An 18,368-nucleotide genomic window follows, 5' to 3' on the forward strand; every position below is an offset into this window, starting at 1 on the left:
TGTCAGATTTGCCCCAGTTAGTGACTCTTACAACCTCAGATCCAGTGCCTGGAGACGGGTCCAGGTTCCTACTGTACGGACTGAGGCTGGAAAAAGGAGTCTTTCTTATTATGGTCCTTGGTCTTGGAATGACCTTCAATCACGCCTCAAACTGAGGGCACTTGTCTCTATAGCATGCTTTAAATTGAAGTTGTCTGAAGTCCTCACCACCAGCTGCTCTTGCAGTAACAAGTAGTGTACCTTTCTTACTGTCCTAATGTGCACAATGTAGTGACTGCTTTTCGTCTTTTGGTTTCTTAGTTATGTTCTCTGTATTTTATATGTTTGTGTTATGTGTTATGTGTAACGTTGCTGCCTTCTTGGCCAGGTCAGCATTGAAAATGAGATTTTATCTCAATGCTTTTATCTGGTTAAAGGTGGGGTAAGTTTGAGGAACCGGCTCGAGATACACTTGTTGTTATATTCCATGGAATGCTCTTAACATCCCGATAGCAATGAATATCTGAAGTGCTTTGACAGAAAATCCATAAATAAATATCATCTGTGGAAGCTGTAGTACTGTAAACAGCACGACCAATCATCTGAGCCGGCCCGGCTAAAATAACTGGATGGCCTACCTGCCTGTCAGCCTTCCATCGGGGCACAAACTTATCTGGTGCCCTCATTGGTCATGTGCGTGTGTGTTGGAGGAGGGGCTCTGTGAGGAAGTGGCAGATTTTTTCCGGCTGTGTATTTTCAAATTTTAGCGATCTCAAGCTGGTTTCTCAAAATGACCTACCCCACCTTTAAATAAAGGTTAAATAAAATAAATAAATAAATAAAGGGTTAGGGTTCCACTGAAAGGAGAACATAATTATTCTAATCAAGACCTGAGTACTTCTACTTTGACTTAAGTAAAAATATCTGAGTACTTCTACTTGTACTCAATTACAAGATCTGAGTACTTCTACTTTGACTAAAGTACAAGCTCTGAGTACTTCTACTTTTACTCAAGTACAAGATCCGAGTACTTCTACTTTTACTCAAGTACAAGATGTGAGTACTTTGACTCAAGTACAAGATGTGAGTACTTTGACTAAAGTACAAGATGTGAGTACTTCTACTTTGACTCAAGTCCAAGATGTGAGTACTTCTACTTTGACTCAAGTACAAGATGTGAGTACTTCTACTTTGACTCAAGTACTCACATCTTGTACTTTGACTAAAGTACAAGATGTGAGTACTTCTACTTTGACTCAAGTACAAGATGTGAGTACTTCTACTTTGACTAAAGTCCAAGATGTGAGTACTTCTACTTTGACTCAAGTACAAGATGTGAGTACTTCTACTTTGACTCAAGTCCAAGATGTGAGTACTTCTACTTTGACTCAAGTACAAGATGTGAGTACTTCTACTTTGACTCAAGTACTCACATCTTGTACTTTGACTAAAGTACAAGATGTGAGTACTTCTACTTTGACTCAAGTACAAGATGTGAGTACTTCTACTTTGACTAAAGTCCAAGATGTGAGTACTTCTACTTTGACTCAAGTACTCACATCTTGTACTTTGACTAAAGTACAAGATGTGAGTACTTCTACTTTGACTCAAGTACAAGATGTGAGTACTTCTACTTTGACTAAAGTCCAAGATGTGAGTACTTCTACTTTGACTCAAGTACAAGATGTGAGTACTTCTACTTTGACTCAAGTACTCACATCTTGTACTTTGACTAAAGTACAAGATGTGAGTACTTCTACTTTGACTCAAGTACAAGATGTGAGTACTTCTACTTTGACTCAAGTCCAAGATGTGAGTACTTAAGTGAACACAGTTTTAGGGTAACATAACATCAGAGTTTTCTTGAAGAACCAGAGACGCCTCCTTCGTGTACATCCTTTAAACTTTAATGGTGAAGCAGAAAAACAAAAACAATAAAATAAATTAGATTAGAAAAATGCCACAAGCACATTAGATTTGTACAACAAAGCAATGCAACAGACTTACACTTCCATATATACAGAATAAAAAATAGACTTTTTATTCTTTGTCCACTTCGTTCAGTGTCTCCATAAAAAGATACTTTCTTTTCCTTTTTTTTTTCCGCACTGACATTTTGTTTGTGTCCCAGAAGAAGAAGAGCGTCCCCTCCATCTTATAAAACAATACAAATAACAACAAAGCGGCGTGACTTCATCAGAAAGGGACCGATACTCTTATTAACTTTTGGTGACAAGTCGACAATACTGATATAAACACGTACGACACGGAAACACTCAGAAAACAACACAATCTGGTGGATTGTCTTTCAGTTTGTAAAGCATTGTGGGAAATGGAGTTCTTGATGTGCAAAGAAATAAAAACATGAATCTCAAAGGAAAAGCATAAATACAAAAACATCCCTCTTTATGAAACTTCAGTGAATTTTCTGTCTTTTTTTTACCCACAAAATGGACATAAATCAGATTGGACGTTGACTTTTTTTAGTTTTTTTTCAGCGTCATTGAACGCAACTTCAACAGTTTTCTCTCTCACACAAACAAGTGCACAAACCCGACTCTTTGGTGTTCTAACGCAGACTAAAAACTGGACAAAACAACAACAAAAAATCATTCAAATGTGTTTTAAAACCTCTTTGTCACCGGTACCAACTGCTAGCTGCTTTCCACTTCTAACCAAATCAGTAAATACGAATCATCCGGGATCATCCATGTGAAACGACAACGTCAATGTATCCAAAGTGCATTCAATTAACCTTGACTGATTACCATTAGCATCATTTAGCTATATTATGCTAATTAATGCACATTTTTGGTGTTTAAAACCCGTTTGAGTGGCCTCCTGTTAATACCAATTAAAACACCCGGTGACACTAAGAGAGACAAAGATATACATTTATTTTACCGAGTTTTGTTCTTGTGCTTAAGTTTAGCGCTTGGCTAGCTGTCAGTGAATATCTAGGCTTTGTCTGAGCGCAGAAATGTCTGATTATATTTTTAGTTTTGAGGCAAATGCACATTTTTATTCTTCTTTTAAGTGCTTTTTGTTCATCTTACTGCTACGTTTAAGTTCATTAGCGCTCTGGATCTCACCCTCGGTCTTTTTTTTAATCGTTAAAACATTTGTCATGCTACAGACGTTAAATGTTTTGTATTGAGTAGCTTTCGAGCTAACTGACCAGATAGCATTGCTACCTGTTAGCCTGTAGTTGCTAACAGCACATGGAGATCAAATCTTCTGTATTTTAATGCAATATCTTCTTAGTTTTTTACATTTAAAACAGATTGTGGGTGCATCCTAGTCATACTTAATATACTTGAATACTTTAATGCCAATAATAATAAATAATCCATTAGCGCACTGGGTCTCAACACGTTAGCCACCAGCTAGCAAACTGACGCTACGTTCAAATGAATGGAAAAAACATATTTTTCAAATTTGTATTTTTACGTGATTCTTTAAACATTGATATATTTTTCCACAGCTTCTAATTTGAGTTATGTTGGAGATCTAATACAAATGGGATTTTATTTCCAAAAACTTAGGGAAGGTTTTGAGAAAATCGTTAAAAAATGTCCACTTAAAATTGAGAAAATGAAGAAAAGGTTTTTGTGAAGTTCAGTCATTTTTAAGGCTTTTTAAAATCTGGCCTTCAATTTAAAACATTTAAAGTTTGTTTTTTGACGTTACGTCTCTGGCTAATCTGAGTGTCGCTATAGTGCAAACATATACACATCAAATGAAAACAACACAATAATAATAATAACACAAAAATTCAGCCTAAATATTATTAACAATAATATTATTAATATACTTACGGACAATAATAATTATAACATTAACATGGTAACAAAAGAAGTGTTTGGTTCCAGCAGCCGGGCCAACTTGTTTCTTTCAAGTATCTCTCAACACACGCACACGCACACGCACACACACGCACGCACACACACACACACACACACACACACACACACACACACACACACACACACACACACACTTCCAAAAAAACAATACAAAAAGAGTCTTCTTCTGCTTTCCTTGACAGAAAGTAAACAAGGTAAAATAAGTAATACGTGAAACAAGTTGCATAGTTTTGAGATTTTTTTTTTGTTAGTAGTTTTTCAGGCACCTCGTCTCTCAAAGATCCGACAGGTGGAGCGGTGCTTGAACGTCTCAGCCACATAAATAAGCTCCTCCTCCTTTTGTAGCAAAAATATATTAGATATTCTTTTTTTTGTTCTTTTTTTGTTCTTTTCCGAAAGTGCCGTGGAGACGCTTTCTTTCTGAGTTCTGATGGACGGAGAGGTTTAATCCCAAAAAGCGTCTTGAGCGTCCGAAGTCTTTCCAACCCAGTTTAGATGTAACCACGTAGAGCATCTTCTCCAAAGTAAATAGCGCAAAATAGCGCTTTTTAAATATTGAACCTGGTATCCTTTAATGTGTGCACTATGCAATGGAACGTTGCACCAAAAGTACTCATTCCACTTATTTTTAAGACGAAATATCTGACTTTTCTGCCAATACTCGTCCCGCCCTGATCAGTTAAATGTTTTATATAATTTTTTGATTTAGTTTGTTTTAGTTTTTAACGCCAGGAAACCAAACTTAAATACAAAATGCACAAAAAAATTCAATTTTATCTGAATCTGATTGGTTAAAAACGGAATACTGGCTTCTGATTGGCCTAAAAAAACAAAACTCTGTATACATCCATAACGCAGTCGCTCAGAAGAAGGTTTTTAATTCTGCGTCTAATTAAGAGCCTTTGAGCACCAGGAAAAGCGCTATAAAAATGTAATGTATTATTATTATTAATATTATTACCAATCTCTTTATACATCCATGACGCAGTCGCTCAGAAATCGGCTTTTAAATCTAAACTGGGTTGTAAAAAACAAATCAAAAATCCCCAGACGCCTCGTTCGGGGTCCAGATCCTCCAGAAAACGTATTCTCTTGTTTTTGAAAAGTCTACGAGCAGCCGCACTCCTCCACCACCATGTTCTGGATGTCCTTCTTGATGATCCTCTGCTCCTCGTTGTAGTAGAGCATGGACATGGCTCGTAAGCGCGTGGGCACGCAGCAGGACCTGAGGTTCTGGAACGGGCTGTAGCCTCTCATCCGGTAGTGGCTGATGACGGTGGAGTGGAAAGATAACGAGGATCCCGTGATGCTCGCTACGTGAATCGGACAATCTCCCTCGCAGTAGTTTGCCGTGTAAACTTGCGGCGCGATGATCCAATCGTTCCATCCGATGTCTTTGAAGTTGACGTGAAACTGCCTTTTGCAGCAAACTCGCACTTTCCCGTCGCATTCGAGCCCTCGTTTCTTTCGTCGCCTCGATTCCACGTTATCCTCCGGGCGAATTACCGCCATCAGGAAGGGACGATGGGATTGTTCTCGTTGGTTTGATCGACCCGAAACGAGGACTAAATTGGCACCGACTTCAGGGCACAGAGGGCAGGACACTCGGAGATTTAGCGTTGATTCGCCGTCGCTTTTCAGCAGCGCTGAAACCGCAGAAGAGACGGAGAAAGTGTGCCAGCCGCTGCGTCGAGTGTCCACGTTTTTCTCCGCCAGCAGGACGTCGTTCTGGTCGTTGTCTCGCTGCTGGAAGAGGCGGATGGAGACCTTCGCTCGGCTGCGGTTGGTTTTGGCGAGGCGGAGGAAGAGCCAGACGTTGGCCTCGTCCACCAGAGAGACGTCAGAACTGCCTTCTTTAGAGAGGACGAAGTTCACCGAGCCCGGAGAATCACCTGAGGCACAGAGAGAGAGAGAGAGAGAGAGAGAGAGAGAGAGAGAGAGAGAGAGAGAGAGAGAGAGAGAGGGTCAGAGGTCAGGAGAAGTATTCAACACATTCTACTTATTTTTAAGATGAAATTGCTTTTTTGCAAGAACTCTTCCCACTCTGCTCTTTCAAACATTTTTCATAATATCAACACAGCCGGTCGAAAGCGAGCTTTAGGCTCAAACTTTGATTTAATTATGATGATTGCTTTCCATCGAGGTTTCTGCCAGTTTGACTTTGCGAGCTCAATTGTTGTGTTTACATTTCATTTCCATTGACTTCTGTAAAGACTACCCTCAGAAAACATGTTTTAACCAAGTAAGCATCAACTTGTGCACCAGACGTCATGGAAAAGGCACCAAAAGTACTGATTGGACTTATTGTTAAGATGAAGTCTATGGCTTTATTGCAGGGAAACTTCCCACCCTGCTCTTTAATACCATTTTGATATTTAGTTTTAGTTTTTAGCAGAGAAACCAAAGTTAAATACAAAAAATCCACCAAAGAAAATCTGACTCTTGGTGGATTCTGATTGGCAAAAGAAAAATATTCAAGTCGACAGTTTAACTTCTGGTCTGCATTAACTGCAAACAGCAGGTAACCATAGCTACGGTGGTGTAACCAACCTGACCACACACACACACACACACACACACACACACACACACACACACACACACACACACACACACACACACACACACACACACACACACACACACACACACACACACACACACACACACACACACACACACACACACACACACACACACACACACACAGCTGACTCAGCAGTGGTTTTGCAGTAAGTGTTCCCAGTGACTGGATTTACAGCGTCTGAAACTACGTGAAGTTTAATTTCTCCTGTTCAGAGTTACAGAGGTTAGAGAAGAACAGCGTGTTATTATGGGATGGAGCAGAGAGAGTGGTTTCATAACGTTTTCCCTGAGAGACTTTCTGCTTTATGGTCCTATCAGTATTTCACTTTTGAATCGAGTGTCTCTCCTGGGACATGTCCTCGTGCTTTAATGTTCTCATACTGCCTGTGCTGGAGCACCTCTTTTCACCCTCTGTCTGAAACCAGAGCCCAGTCTACTCTGATTGGTTAGGGCTCTGTTGTGATTGGTCAACCAGCTTAGAGATGTCCCGCCCCCTTAGCCTATCACTACAATGTGTTGGAGCGCTAGCCAATAGGAGTTTTCCATAGTGATGTCACTGTGTTTCAGGCAACATACTGTTAACAAACAACGCAGGTACTGTCACAAACAAACACACACACACACACACACACACACACACACACACACACACACACACACACACACACACACACACACACACACACACACACACACACACACACACACACACACACACCTGTATTTAACATGTCCTAGAAACCTCAGGTCTAATGACAGGTTTAAAGAGCCATTACAGCGTTACGTAACATCACCTCTCCGTGTGTGTGTGCGTGTGTGTGCGTGTGTGTGTGTGTGTGTTTGTGTGCTTGTGTGTGTGCGTGTGTGTGTGCGTGTGTGTGTGTGTCCCTCTCTCTTTAATGTATCTCGCTCGTGGGCGTCCATAGAGAAAATAAAAGTCACGATTTGTGAGTTTATGAATGTCAGCAGCCGTGATGCTGGGCAAAGAGAGCGTGTGTGTGTGTGTGTGTGTGTGTGTGTGTGTGTGTGTGTGTGTGTGTGTGTGTGTGTGTGTGTGTGTGTGTGTGTGTGTGTGTGTGTGTGTGTGGAGGCGGTCAGCACTTAGCGAGTCCATTAACGCCGTTTAACCGACAATTCGGAGGCGATTATCACACTTACATCATCAGCGCTTCAGAAGATAACATAAAATATTTTTTTTATAAAAACTCTTTCTTTCATTCATCGTTTCTCAGAATAGTTTGTGAGGAAGTAGAAGAAGAAGAAGAGGAGGAGGAGGAGGAGGAGGAGGAGGAGGAGGAGGAAGAAGAAGGTCTTTGTTTTAAATCATCTGCAGCGTAAAGCAGCAATCTGTTAGTGTGACGAAGAACGGACTAAAATAATATCACAAACACCTCCTCCGGATTCCTATCAGAGTATTTACTAAGTGAATCCGCTCTGAAGCAGGTCTCCTCCAGCAGCTGGTGGGCCACTGAGAGCAGGGAGTGAACCTGCGTCTAACTGCCAATCAAGGGGAAGCTAATACAGAACATATCTGGATCTATACATGTGGAACTTTACGGGGGAAGAATCTGATCCTCCTCTAATAATAAACTGGTACATTTACAATACAAATAGATACAAATAGTTGAGATGAAAGTCTATTTCTATTTGATAGAACATTCTCCCAAAGGTATATGTTTTTTCTTAAATCATTCTTTACAATTACAGTCACAGGTTTATTAGATAAAATTGCAAATAGAACATTTTATAATTTAGTTTTCCTAACCCATTTCATCGAAGAGAAAAATCCATGTTTTTCCGTGAATTTAGGATTTTTATTCTTCTCATAAATCTATGAATTAAATCTTGGAGATTCTGAGTATTATTTGAAACCCCTTCACTCGGCTCTCTGGAATTTATATTTATTTATTATTTATTTATTGTTGACCTGCAACGGCCCTGATAGGTGACCGAGTGGAGAGCAACATGTTGAAAGAGCTGCTCAGAGGAAGGCTAATAGCACGTTAGCTAACAACAGGTTAGCAGCAACAGGTTGTTACGGAGCTAATGACAGACGAGTGTGTGTGTGTGTGTGTGTGTGTGTGTGTGTGTGTGTGTGTGTGTGTGTGTGTGTGTGTGTGTGTGTGTGTGTGTGTGTGTGTGTGTGTGTGTGTGTGTGTGTGTGTGTGTGTGTGTGTGTGTGTGTGTGCGTGTGTGTGTGTGTGTGTGTGTGTGTGTGTGTGTGTGCGTGTGTGTGTGTGTGTGTGTGTATATGTGTGTGTGTGTGTGTGTGTGTGTGTGTGTGTGTGTGTGTGTGTGTGTGATACAGACACAGTGTTTACTTCATGCCACAAACACTTCCTGTAATTCCTCCCTGAGTCTTTATTTTAATCTCCTTTCTCCTGAAGGGTCCTTGAATGCAACGAGCTGTGACTTTGGTCCAATAAAAGATTTACAGAATAGCAAAACCATGCGGACATATCCCCAAAACCTCCCATCTCATCTGCTTCTCTTCTGAACACACCAAGGTAAACTATGGGCAGAGTTGATAGAAGCTTGACTCAGTGAACCTGGTTCATCACACACCTATTTTAAACCATTCAAACTCAACTTTGACCCAAAAACCCAGTTAAAGCTACAAATATCCAAATGTAGATAATCCTAAGCATCAAACCAGTCAGACATTATGAAACCAGTTCAACGATAGAAAAACGATTCAAATCCAGTTTAAACCGATATAACTCCAGTTTGGGCATCACACCATCACACCCCTTACAGACCATTACAAACACAGCTAAGATAAATAGACAAGTCCATTAAAAACTATGTTCAGCCCATCAAATATCCAGTTTGGACTAAAACACGCCAATATTGTTCATCACAGTTTAAACCCTTAAAACCCAGCTTCGACCCTGAACACGCAGTTTAAGCTCCAATTATCCAACTTAGACGACGAAAAGCCGAGTTTGACCATCAAGTAACCAGACCATTATGAAACCAATCATACTTTGAACAAACGAGTTAAATCGAGTTTAAAGTGATATGACTCCAGTTTAGGCATCACACCAGGATGACATTAAATACTAAGTCTATCCCATCAAATACCCAGTTTGGACTGGATCACGCCATCAAACCATTACAACTCAACCCTAACCCCCCAAATACCCAATTAAAGCTTGAAATGCCCAATGTAGACGATGCAAGCAGAGTTTAACCATCAAATGATAGAAAAACTAATCATACTTTGGAAAGTCCTGTTCAAACTGATTTACCTCCAGTTTGAGCCTCAGAACACCAAACCTTGATTAAACTTCGTGGTAGAGTTTTACTTCCAGCACTGTCAGTGTGTATCTGTAATATTTGGAAGCAGATCCAGCATGTGGTGCGTTCAGGGACACACAATAAAAAGCCTCCTGACACAAAATTGGACATTTAACTTTAGAAATATCATCCTAAGACTTCCCTTCGTAAAAAGCCAAGCCCCAGAAGAGGAAGAGGAAGAGGAGAGTTCTGTGTCTGCAGGTCGGCTCTTAACGACCTGAAGTGTCCGGAGGCAGGGAAATCAATCTGAGGAGGAACGCCCTGTGATTTAACTCGAGTAAGAAGCGCAGAAACAGGAAGTGTCTTCTTGGACTCAGTTTGAGTTCTGCGACTCGTCCGCTCACAGCTCGTCTCTCTCTCTAATCCCCCTCCACTTACTCACACACTGATGTCTCAACAAGTCATAAAACCTGATTTCTGGCCCTCCGTCTGACACACACACACACACACACACACACACACACACACACACACACACACACACACACACACACACACACACACACACACACACACACACACACACACACACACACACACACACACACACACACTGAAGGAAATCCTCCAGAATTCAGAGAAATGTCGACAGAATTTAATAAACTACTTTTTTAAGGACATAAAAATACAAATGTACGTCATCAAACCCAAAGTTAGCCAATCAGGAGCAGAGATCAGATGATATTTAACCCAGTTTAAGCCTTTAAATACCCAAAACACTACGGAAAGCCAAGTTTAGAAGATCTAATAACCGTGTCAGACCATTAGAAAACTATTTATACCATTAAAAAAACTCTTCAAATCCAGTTTGGACTTAAATGATCCTGTTCATCCCACACTCAGGGTACACCATTAAAACCCAACTTATACCCCCAAAAAAAACCCAGTTTAAGTTTCAAATACCCATTTTTTAGGATAATAAGCCAAGTCAGACCATAAAACTAGAAAACTATTTATACCGTTAAAAAATCTCTTCAAATGCAGTTTAAACAACTCCATCAAAAACCAGTAAAACACTGTTAAGACTAATAAAAGATAAGTCTTGCCCATCAAATATCTAGTCTGGACTTAAATATGCCAAATAGTTGATCATACAACCAGTTTAAACCATTAAAGCCCACTTACAGCCCCCAAACACAATCTAAGCTTCAAATAGCCATTTGAGACGATGAAAGGCCAAGTGAGACCATCACATAACCACAAACACAAAGTTAAGACTTTCAAAAACAACTTTACACCAAAGTAAACAAAGGTGGCACCATTGAAAACGCAATGTGATCACAGAGAACCACATTTAGACAATCCAAACCACAGTGTAACCATTGAGGCATCAAAACAAAGCTTAGACGGTCCATTCGGCAGTTAGACCATCGAATACACATTTAGACCAAAGTAAACAGAGGTGACACCAATCCAGTTTCAAACCAAAGGAAAACACATTTTGATCTTAGAAAACCTAGTCCAAACCATCCAAGCCCGGTTCACCATGTTGGGAAGATATTTAAACAATAAAAAAACTATGGAAAATGGATCAAAACCAATTTAAGAGAAATCCCAATTTTAAACCAACTGGTTAAAAATGCTTAAGAACCCAGTTTTGGGCTTTGAACGCACCACCATGTACTTTCTACTTCTCACATGTTGAACACAAATACCTGTACTTTCTACTTCTCACATGTTGAACACAAATACCTGTACTTTCTACTTCTCACATGTTGAACACAAATACCTGTACTTTCTACTTCTTACATGTTGAACCCAAATACCTGTACTTTCTACTTCTCACATGTTGAACACAAATACCTGTACTTTCTACTTCTCACATGTTGAACACAAATACCTGTACTTTCTACTTCTCACATGTTGAACACAAATACCTGTACTTTCTACTTCTTACATGTTGAACACAAATACCTGTACTTTCTACTTCTTACATGTTGAACCCAAATACCTGTACTTTCTACTTCTTACATGTTGAACCCAAATACCTGTACTTTCTACTTCTCACATGTTGAACACAAATACCTGTACTTTCTACTTCTTACATGTTGAACACAAATACCTGTACTTTCTACTTCTTACATGTTGAACCCAAATACCTGTACTTTCTACTTCTTACATGTTGAACCCAAATACCTGTACTTTCTACTTCTTACATGTTGAACTCAAATACCTGTACTTTCTACTTCTCACATTTCCCAAACAGGCTGGTTCCTTTAGTTTGAATGTGTGTTTGGTGGCGTGATCATTATTATTTAGAGTCATTGCGTGCCTATTGATTTGAACACGATCCGTGTATCCATCATTTCCTGGTCTTCTCTAAAGAAGAGGGACCAATGAAAACGTTGTCATGTTGCCGTTGTTCAGCATGGAAACATTCATTAGCTAACAATGACATTATTGTTCTATTAATATAAAGGGAGGTCAGGTACTCTTTAAAGCAGCTGCTAGTTATGGGTACTTTTTACTGAAGTACATTTCAAAGTTCTTTACTTTGACTTGAGTAAAGAAGTTTAGTCAGTACTTCTACTTGTACCAGAGTATTTTTAAACACGAGTATCTGTACTTCTACTTGAGTAAAGGATGTTTCTCTGACATCAGGAACTGTAAACGGACATTTGATCCAAACATTCTCGCCATCATCGGCCTCCAAACATTCCCCAAAACTCCCATCAGCCCCGGCGGCGTATTATGACTTTATGCTGATTTATCGGAGGGAGTCTGAAACAAAACTAAACACTGATCACACAAACACACCGCGGTATGTCGTTAAAAGGACTCTGCGTTTATGATCAATCTTAGTAAATCCCCTATATTCCCCCTCTCTCTCTCTCTCACACACACACACACACACACACACACACACACACACACACACACACACACACACACACACACACACACACACACACACACACACACACACACACACACACACACACACACACACACACACACACAACACAACACACACCACACACACACACACACACACACACCACACACCTCCTTCAGAGACTCATGAAACCCAGACATGTTTAGGAGGTGATGTTGTTGTTGTTGTTTGTTTGTTAGCAGGACGGATTTTCATGTAAATTGGTGGAAAGTTTAAGTTTGATCCAACGAGGAACGTATTGACATTTGGAGAGGATACACTGATTATTTCTCACGTTGTCAAACATTTCGACATAGAAGCTATTGCTCTCCGAACGAGAGGGTCAGTCTCTGTCAGGGTGTGAACACATCAGCGGTGAATCCGGCTATAGAAACACATTGCAACTCCAGTAAGTCCCAAATCAGGCATTTGATGTATTTAAAATCAGTTTCTAGACAATACACGTCATAAAAACCTAATTTCTGTCATTTTTCAGACATAGTTCGAAGATTCAAGCTGGACACGTTTTTAGACAAAAAAGCTCATAAAACTCTGCAAACCACCTTTAGGATTCAATTTCCCACAATGCACTGTGACAATTCCCTCACGTAAAGATGCATTTTGGGCATTTTTTTAAGAGAGATATTAATAATCTTTCAAGGCAAAACTGAAAATAACTTTTTGCACTTTTTTAGAGGAGCACCTGAACGCACCACGGTTGTTTAAGAGGCTCGACTCCATCCTCTGTTCCACACACACACGCACGCACGCACGCACGCACGCACGCACGCACGCACGCACGCACGCACGCACGCACGCACGCACGCACGCACGCACGCACGCACGCACACACACACACCACACACACACACACACACACACACACACACACACACACACACACACACACACACTATTGTCCATCGTAATCCTACCGTCAATGGATGAGCAAACCTGTGTGTGTGTGTGTGTGTGTGTGTGTGTGTGTGTGTGTGTGTGTCCTTCAGATGTTTGTGTACATGTATATCTGTGTTTGTGTTTTAATGTCAGCAGGAGAGGAAGTTAGTTTGTTATATTTATGTCTCTGGGACCTTGGATAGACATGAAGACGCTTCTGTGTGAGTGTGAACGTCACACACGTGTGTCTGTGTTAAAGCTCGCTGTGAGGAGTGGAAGAAGAGTGTGTTTTATATTCTATGTAGCTGAGAGAAGGAGTGAGACAGGTGTGACGGATCAGAGGACTTCCTGTCATAACGCTGCTTCCTGTCTGCTTAATGTGAATCTAATCTGGCTTTCTATCTGCTCGGGTTTACATGAAACACTCAGCATGCACACACAGCGCGGAGTGGAACCAGCCTAAAGCCTAAACACACTTTCTACGGAGGCCCACAAGGTGCAAACTCAAAACCTCTTCAATGATACCTTTCCTACCAGTTACTCCTCTTGGAAAACACTACGGCGGTTCAAACAACGTCCAACAAACTCTTCCAGCTTCAGAAAGGATGCAGGTATAGAAACCCAGATGTTCCACATGAAGGAACATCTCCAGCAGCAACACGTGCAGCCTTTAGAGGACACTCAGCAACTTGAGGAGACATGGCAGCGTTTACTCAAAGCTGCAGAAACCAAGCGCTGCACGAAATATCTGTGTGTGTCTTTGGCATTAAAGCATCGCTCTCTTCTGTCTGGTTGGTTTACATTAGGAGGGATCAGCGGGCTGGGTCTCACACACACACACACACACACACACACACACACACACACACACACACACACACACACACACACACACACACACACACACACACACACACACACACACACACACTGTATGCAACAGGTTTAAGTCCTCACCATGCCTCAGAAATGTCACATTTACTGACTTTACATACGTTTTCTCTTCTGTTAGAAAAGGGTATTTCTATTTCTATCAAACTACTATAAACTCCTGAAAAAGGTGTTTCTTCTCCTTTACACCCTCGCATGAAGCGTTTTAACGACAGCGTAAACGTTAAAGGTGGAACTGAACCGTGAGCCTTAAATAATCCCTCAGTGAAGAATCTGCTGAGAGTCGACGCCCTGCTCGGCTTATTGGCACCACATGTGAGTCAGTGTTAGTAAACACACACACACACACACACACACACACACACACACACACACACACACACACACACACACACACACACACACACACACACACACACACACACACACACACACACACACACACACACACGACATGTGATCCTGAATCTGTGTAACGTTTGCCGGTAAACAAAAGTGGTGAGGACTCTTTAAAGTCTGACGGAGGAATGTTTTGAACGACAAACTCGCTCATCGTCAGCTGCAGGAAGGAGGAGAGACTACGGAAAATATAAGAAAATGCAACGCCCAGAAGAAGAAGAAGAAGAAGCTTTGGGGTTTTGGGAGGATCAAAGAGACTAGACACATATTTTGGGGAGAAGAAGAAGAAGAAGTCGGTGAATGCATGAGCTCATCAGCAGGGAGGGTTCATGCATTGTTGGAGGAAACAAACACACCACCAGTCAGCATCTGGACGACACTGAGCTCTGATTTATTCAATATTTCCAGAATCTACTTATAATATCTTCAAGGAAAAACAGACACAATTCCAGACTCTCAATCATGTCCGTTGATCCTTTTGTTGTCAATGAAATATGTAGGGGTTTGTTTGACATGTTGTCTTGGGTTTGAGGGGTGATGTCGTACGGTGGCCGACAGGTGCAAGCGCTCTAGAACATTCCCATTAGGAGCTACACTGCAGCTTCAGAAAGGACCAGGGGACACTAAAGAGTGACGCACACAGCTGGGAGACCAGGGGACATTAAAGAGTGACGCACACAGCTGGAGACCAGGGGACACTAAAGAGTGACGCACACAGCTGGGAGACCTAGGGGACACTAAAGAGTGACGCACACAGCTGGAGACCAGGGGACACTAAAGAGTGACGCACACAGCTGGAGACCAGGGACACTAAAGAGTGACGCACACAGCTGGAGACCAGGGGACACTAAAGAGTGACGCACACAGCTGGGAGAAGGGGACACTAAGGGGACAACTAAAGAGAGTGACGCACACAGCTGGAGACCAGGGGACACTAAAGAGTGACGCACACAGCTGGGAGACCAGGGGACACTAAAGAGTGACGCACACAGCTGGGAGACCAGGGGACACTAAAGAGTGACGCACACAGCTGGGAGACCAGGGGACACTAAAGAGTGACGCACACAGCTGGGAGACCAGGGGACACTAAAGAGTGACGCACACAGCTGGGAGACCAGGGGACACTAAAGAGTGACGCACACAGCTGGGAGACCAGGGGACACTAAAGAGTGACGCACACAGCTGGGAGACCAGGGGACACTTTAGAGTGACGCACACAGCTGGGAGACCAGGGGACACTTTAGAGTGACGCACACAGCTGGGAGACCAGGGGACACTTTAGAGTGACGCACACAGCTGGGAGACCAGGGGACACTTTAGAGTGACGCACACAGCTGGGAGACCAGGGGACACTTAAGAGTGACGCACACAGCTGGGAGACCAGGGGACACTAAAGAGTGACGCACACAGGCTAAAGGTCTTAAAAGTGAGAGGGTAGAGCGACTACAGTTTGAAAAGCCGTTCAAAATGCATTTTCTGCATGTTTTTAGTCCTCAAAGTCTGTATGAAAGCGTCTGTGAGTGAAGTCTGTATGAAAGCGTCTGTGAGTCTGAACACAGTGTGAGTATTCTCTTTCCACTAGTCTGAAGACGACATGAGGATAAAACACACAAAACATGTCTTCAGTTGTTAATTTGCTGAACGTGTCACTTCTCTCTGAAACATCTGAAGCTCAAAGACAAGGAAACATCTGTCACCTCTATTTTCATTCTTTTTACAAAGTCATTTCACGGCATGTTTTCCGTCCTCGTCTACAAACCACACTTCTCTCTCGGGACAATCAAGTTTGAGCTAAATTGAAGCTGAAGTGCCAGCAGTGAGCGTCTGGGTTCCCAGGCCACTTTATTTATAATGAGAGAGCAGATAAGCAGAGAAACTCTGCCATCTCCGAACACCAGGAAACGCCAAAGAAACCATGACGAGTCCACCGTCTGAGCGCTCTTCACAAAGACTCGTCCACGAACAACTCCTGAGACTTTTGAATATACAGTTTTATATTAATGATGAGACCGTCTCTGTCTCTTGGAGATCTCTAATTAGCAAGTTGTACTGCACGGTTAGTGTTCAAAGTCTTTATTGATCTTTGTAACTCTGGAACAACAATTTCCTTCAGGATAAATACATAAAGTCCTATCTTATATCTTGTTTTATAAGTTTAAATAGTTTGAACGCCGAGGCTACGAACTCACGAGAGACTTCACGTGGATGTGAGGTGAATTAAAAGCAACTAAAACAGAAGTTATATGTTTCAAACGTGGGATTAAACTCACAGAAAAGAAGCAGACGAGCTGAGGAGAGTCTGCTTCTGTGAACAGTAGATTCAAATGTCACGTGTGTTTTATATCGGACTTGTTGCACTTGGCTAACAGGTCACCTGACAGCTCACCTGACAGCTCACCTGACAGGTCACCTGTCAGGTGAGCTGTCAGGTGACCTGTTAGGTGACCTGTCAGGTGACCTGTCAGGTGAGCTGTCAGGTGACCTGTCAGGTCACCTGTCAGGTGAGCTGTCAGGTTAGAAACAAAGAAACAGAGGAAGGCATCGGAGGTTAGTGACAGAACAACGTAACTCAACAAAGTAACATACAAACGAAACAGAACAGAGTAAAGTCACAACGTATTGAAACAAAACCACGTCGTAGGTTTCATTTTGAATTGTTTATTTCTAGTCTTTTAATTCCTCTAATGTGTGTCCTTGTCTTTTTATGCTGATACAACGCAAAGTACTTATCTTAACGTAACGGAATAACGTAACGGAATAACGTAAGATAACGTAGCGGAAAAATGTAACAACTCAACATAACATACCAACGTACCATAGCACTGTAACGATACAATGTAACATACCAACGTTACGGAGCAACATAGCGTGACAATGCAACATCGTAACATAGCAACGTAACATAGCAAAGTAACAACAATAACAACGTAACAATGTAACCAATGTCATTAAACAACAACTATCCTTAGTTTATTTACGTATGTTGCTCTTTAGCTCGACTGTAATGTTCTCACTGACAGCAGCGTCTCTTCAGTGGAACTGAAGTTCGCCCGCTATATATATTAAATATAAATATTACAACGTACGTTTGTACTACGTCACATCAAATATAATGCTACTGGGCTGCAAGAAGGAAATCAAATCTCTGCAGGAAGTCCCATCAACAACAACAACAACAACAACTACTTCCTGTAACAACTCATCAACATCATCCAAAATACTGGGATGAAGTATTTCAGTTTGTATTCAGTATACATATTGAGTCTGGAAGAGGCGTTCAGGGACAGTTACGAGGTTGAATTTGTGATTCTCTCTCTTCTCTCCAACCCTTTCCCCTGGTTGCATTAAGAGCTGATTGATGTCTCGTTTAACCCTGAAGACAGAAGCAAACGTCCACTCATATTTTCCATAAAGAACAGCTGATTACATAATGAAAGAACAAAGGGAAGCGTCGGGGGAAACGTGCCAGGAGAAAGAAAAGAAAAACACGCTAATTATAGTTTATTTTCACATCCGACGGACGTCTTTGGGACGACGGTGGACGGAGCCAAAGTTCACGGTTGCTGGTTTGAATC

The 18,368-nt window shown here is 41.6% G+C and overlaps 1 protein-coding gene across 1 annotated transcript in view; it reads right to left on the reverse strand.

The window, feature by feature from the left end:
- Window positions 1–1,878: 1,878 nt before the first annotated feature.
- LOC117475773 (inhibin beta A chain-like) overlaps window positions 1,879–18,368 on the reverse strand; it is a 21,262-nt gene continuing 4,772 nt past the window's right edge. Inside the window, exon 3 of the mRNA XM_034122120.1 lies at window positions 1,879–5,737. Coding sequence (XP_033978011.1) covers window positions 4,953–5,737 — 785 coding nt within the window. The 3' untranslated portion in view covers window positions 1,879–4,952. The remainder of the gene's footprint in view (window positions 5,738–18,368) is intronic.

This window comes from Trematomus bernacchii, unplaced genomic scaffold, assembly GCF_902827165.1.
Source record: "Trematomus bernacchii unplaced genomic scaffold, fTreBer1.1, whole genome shotgun sequence".
In the NCBI taxonomy this organism is placed as follows: Eukaryota; Metazoa; Chordata; class Actinopteri; order Perciformes; family Nototheniidae; genus Trematomus; species Trematomus bernacchii.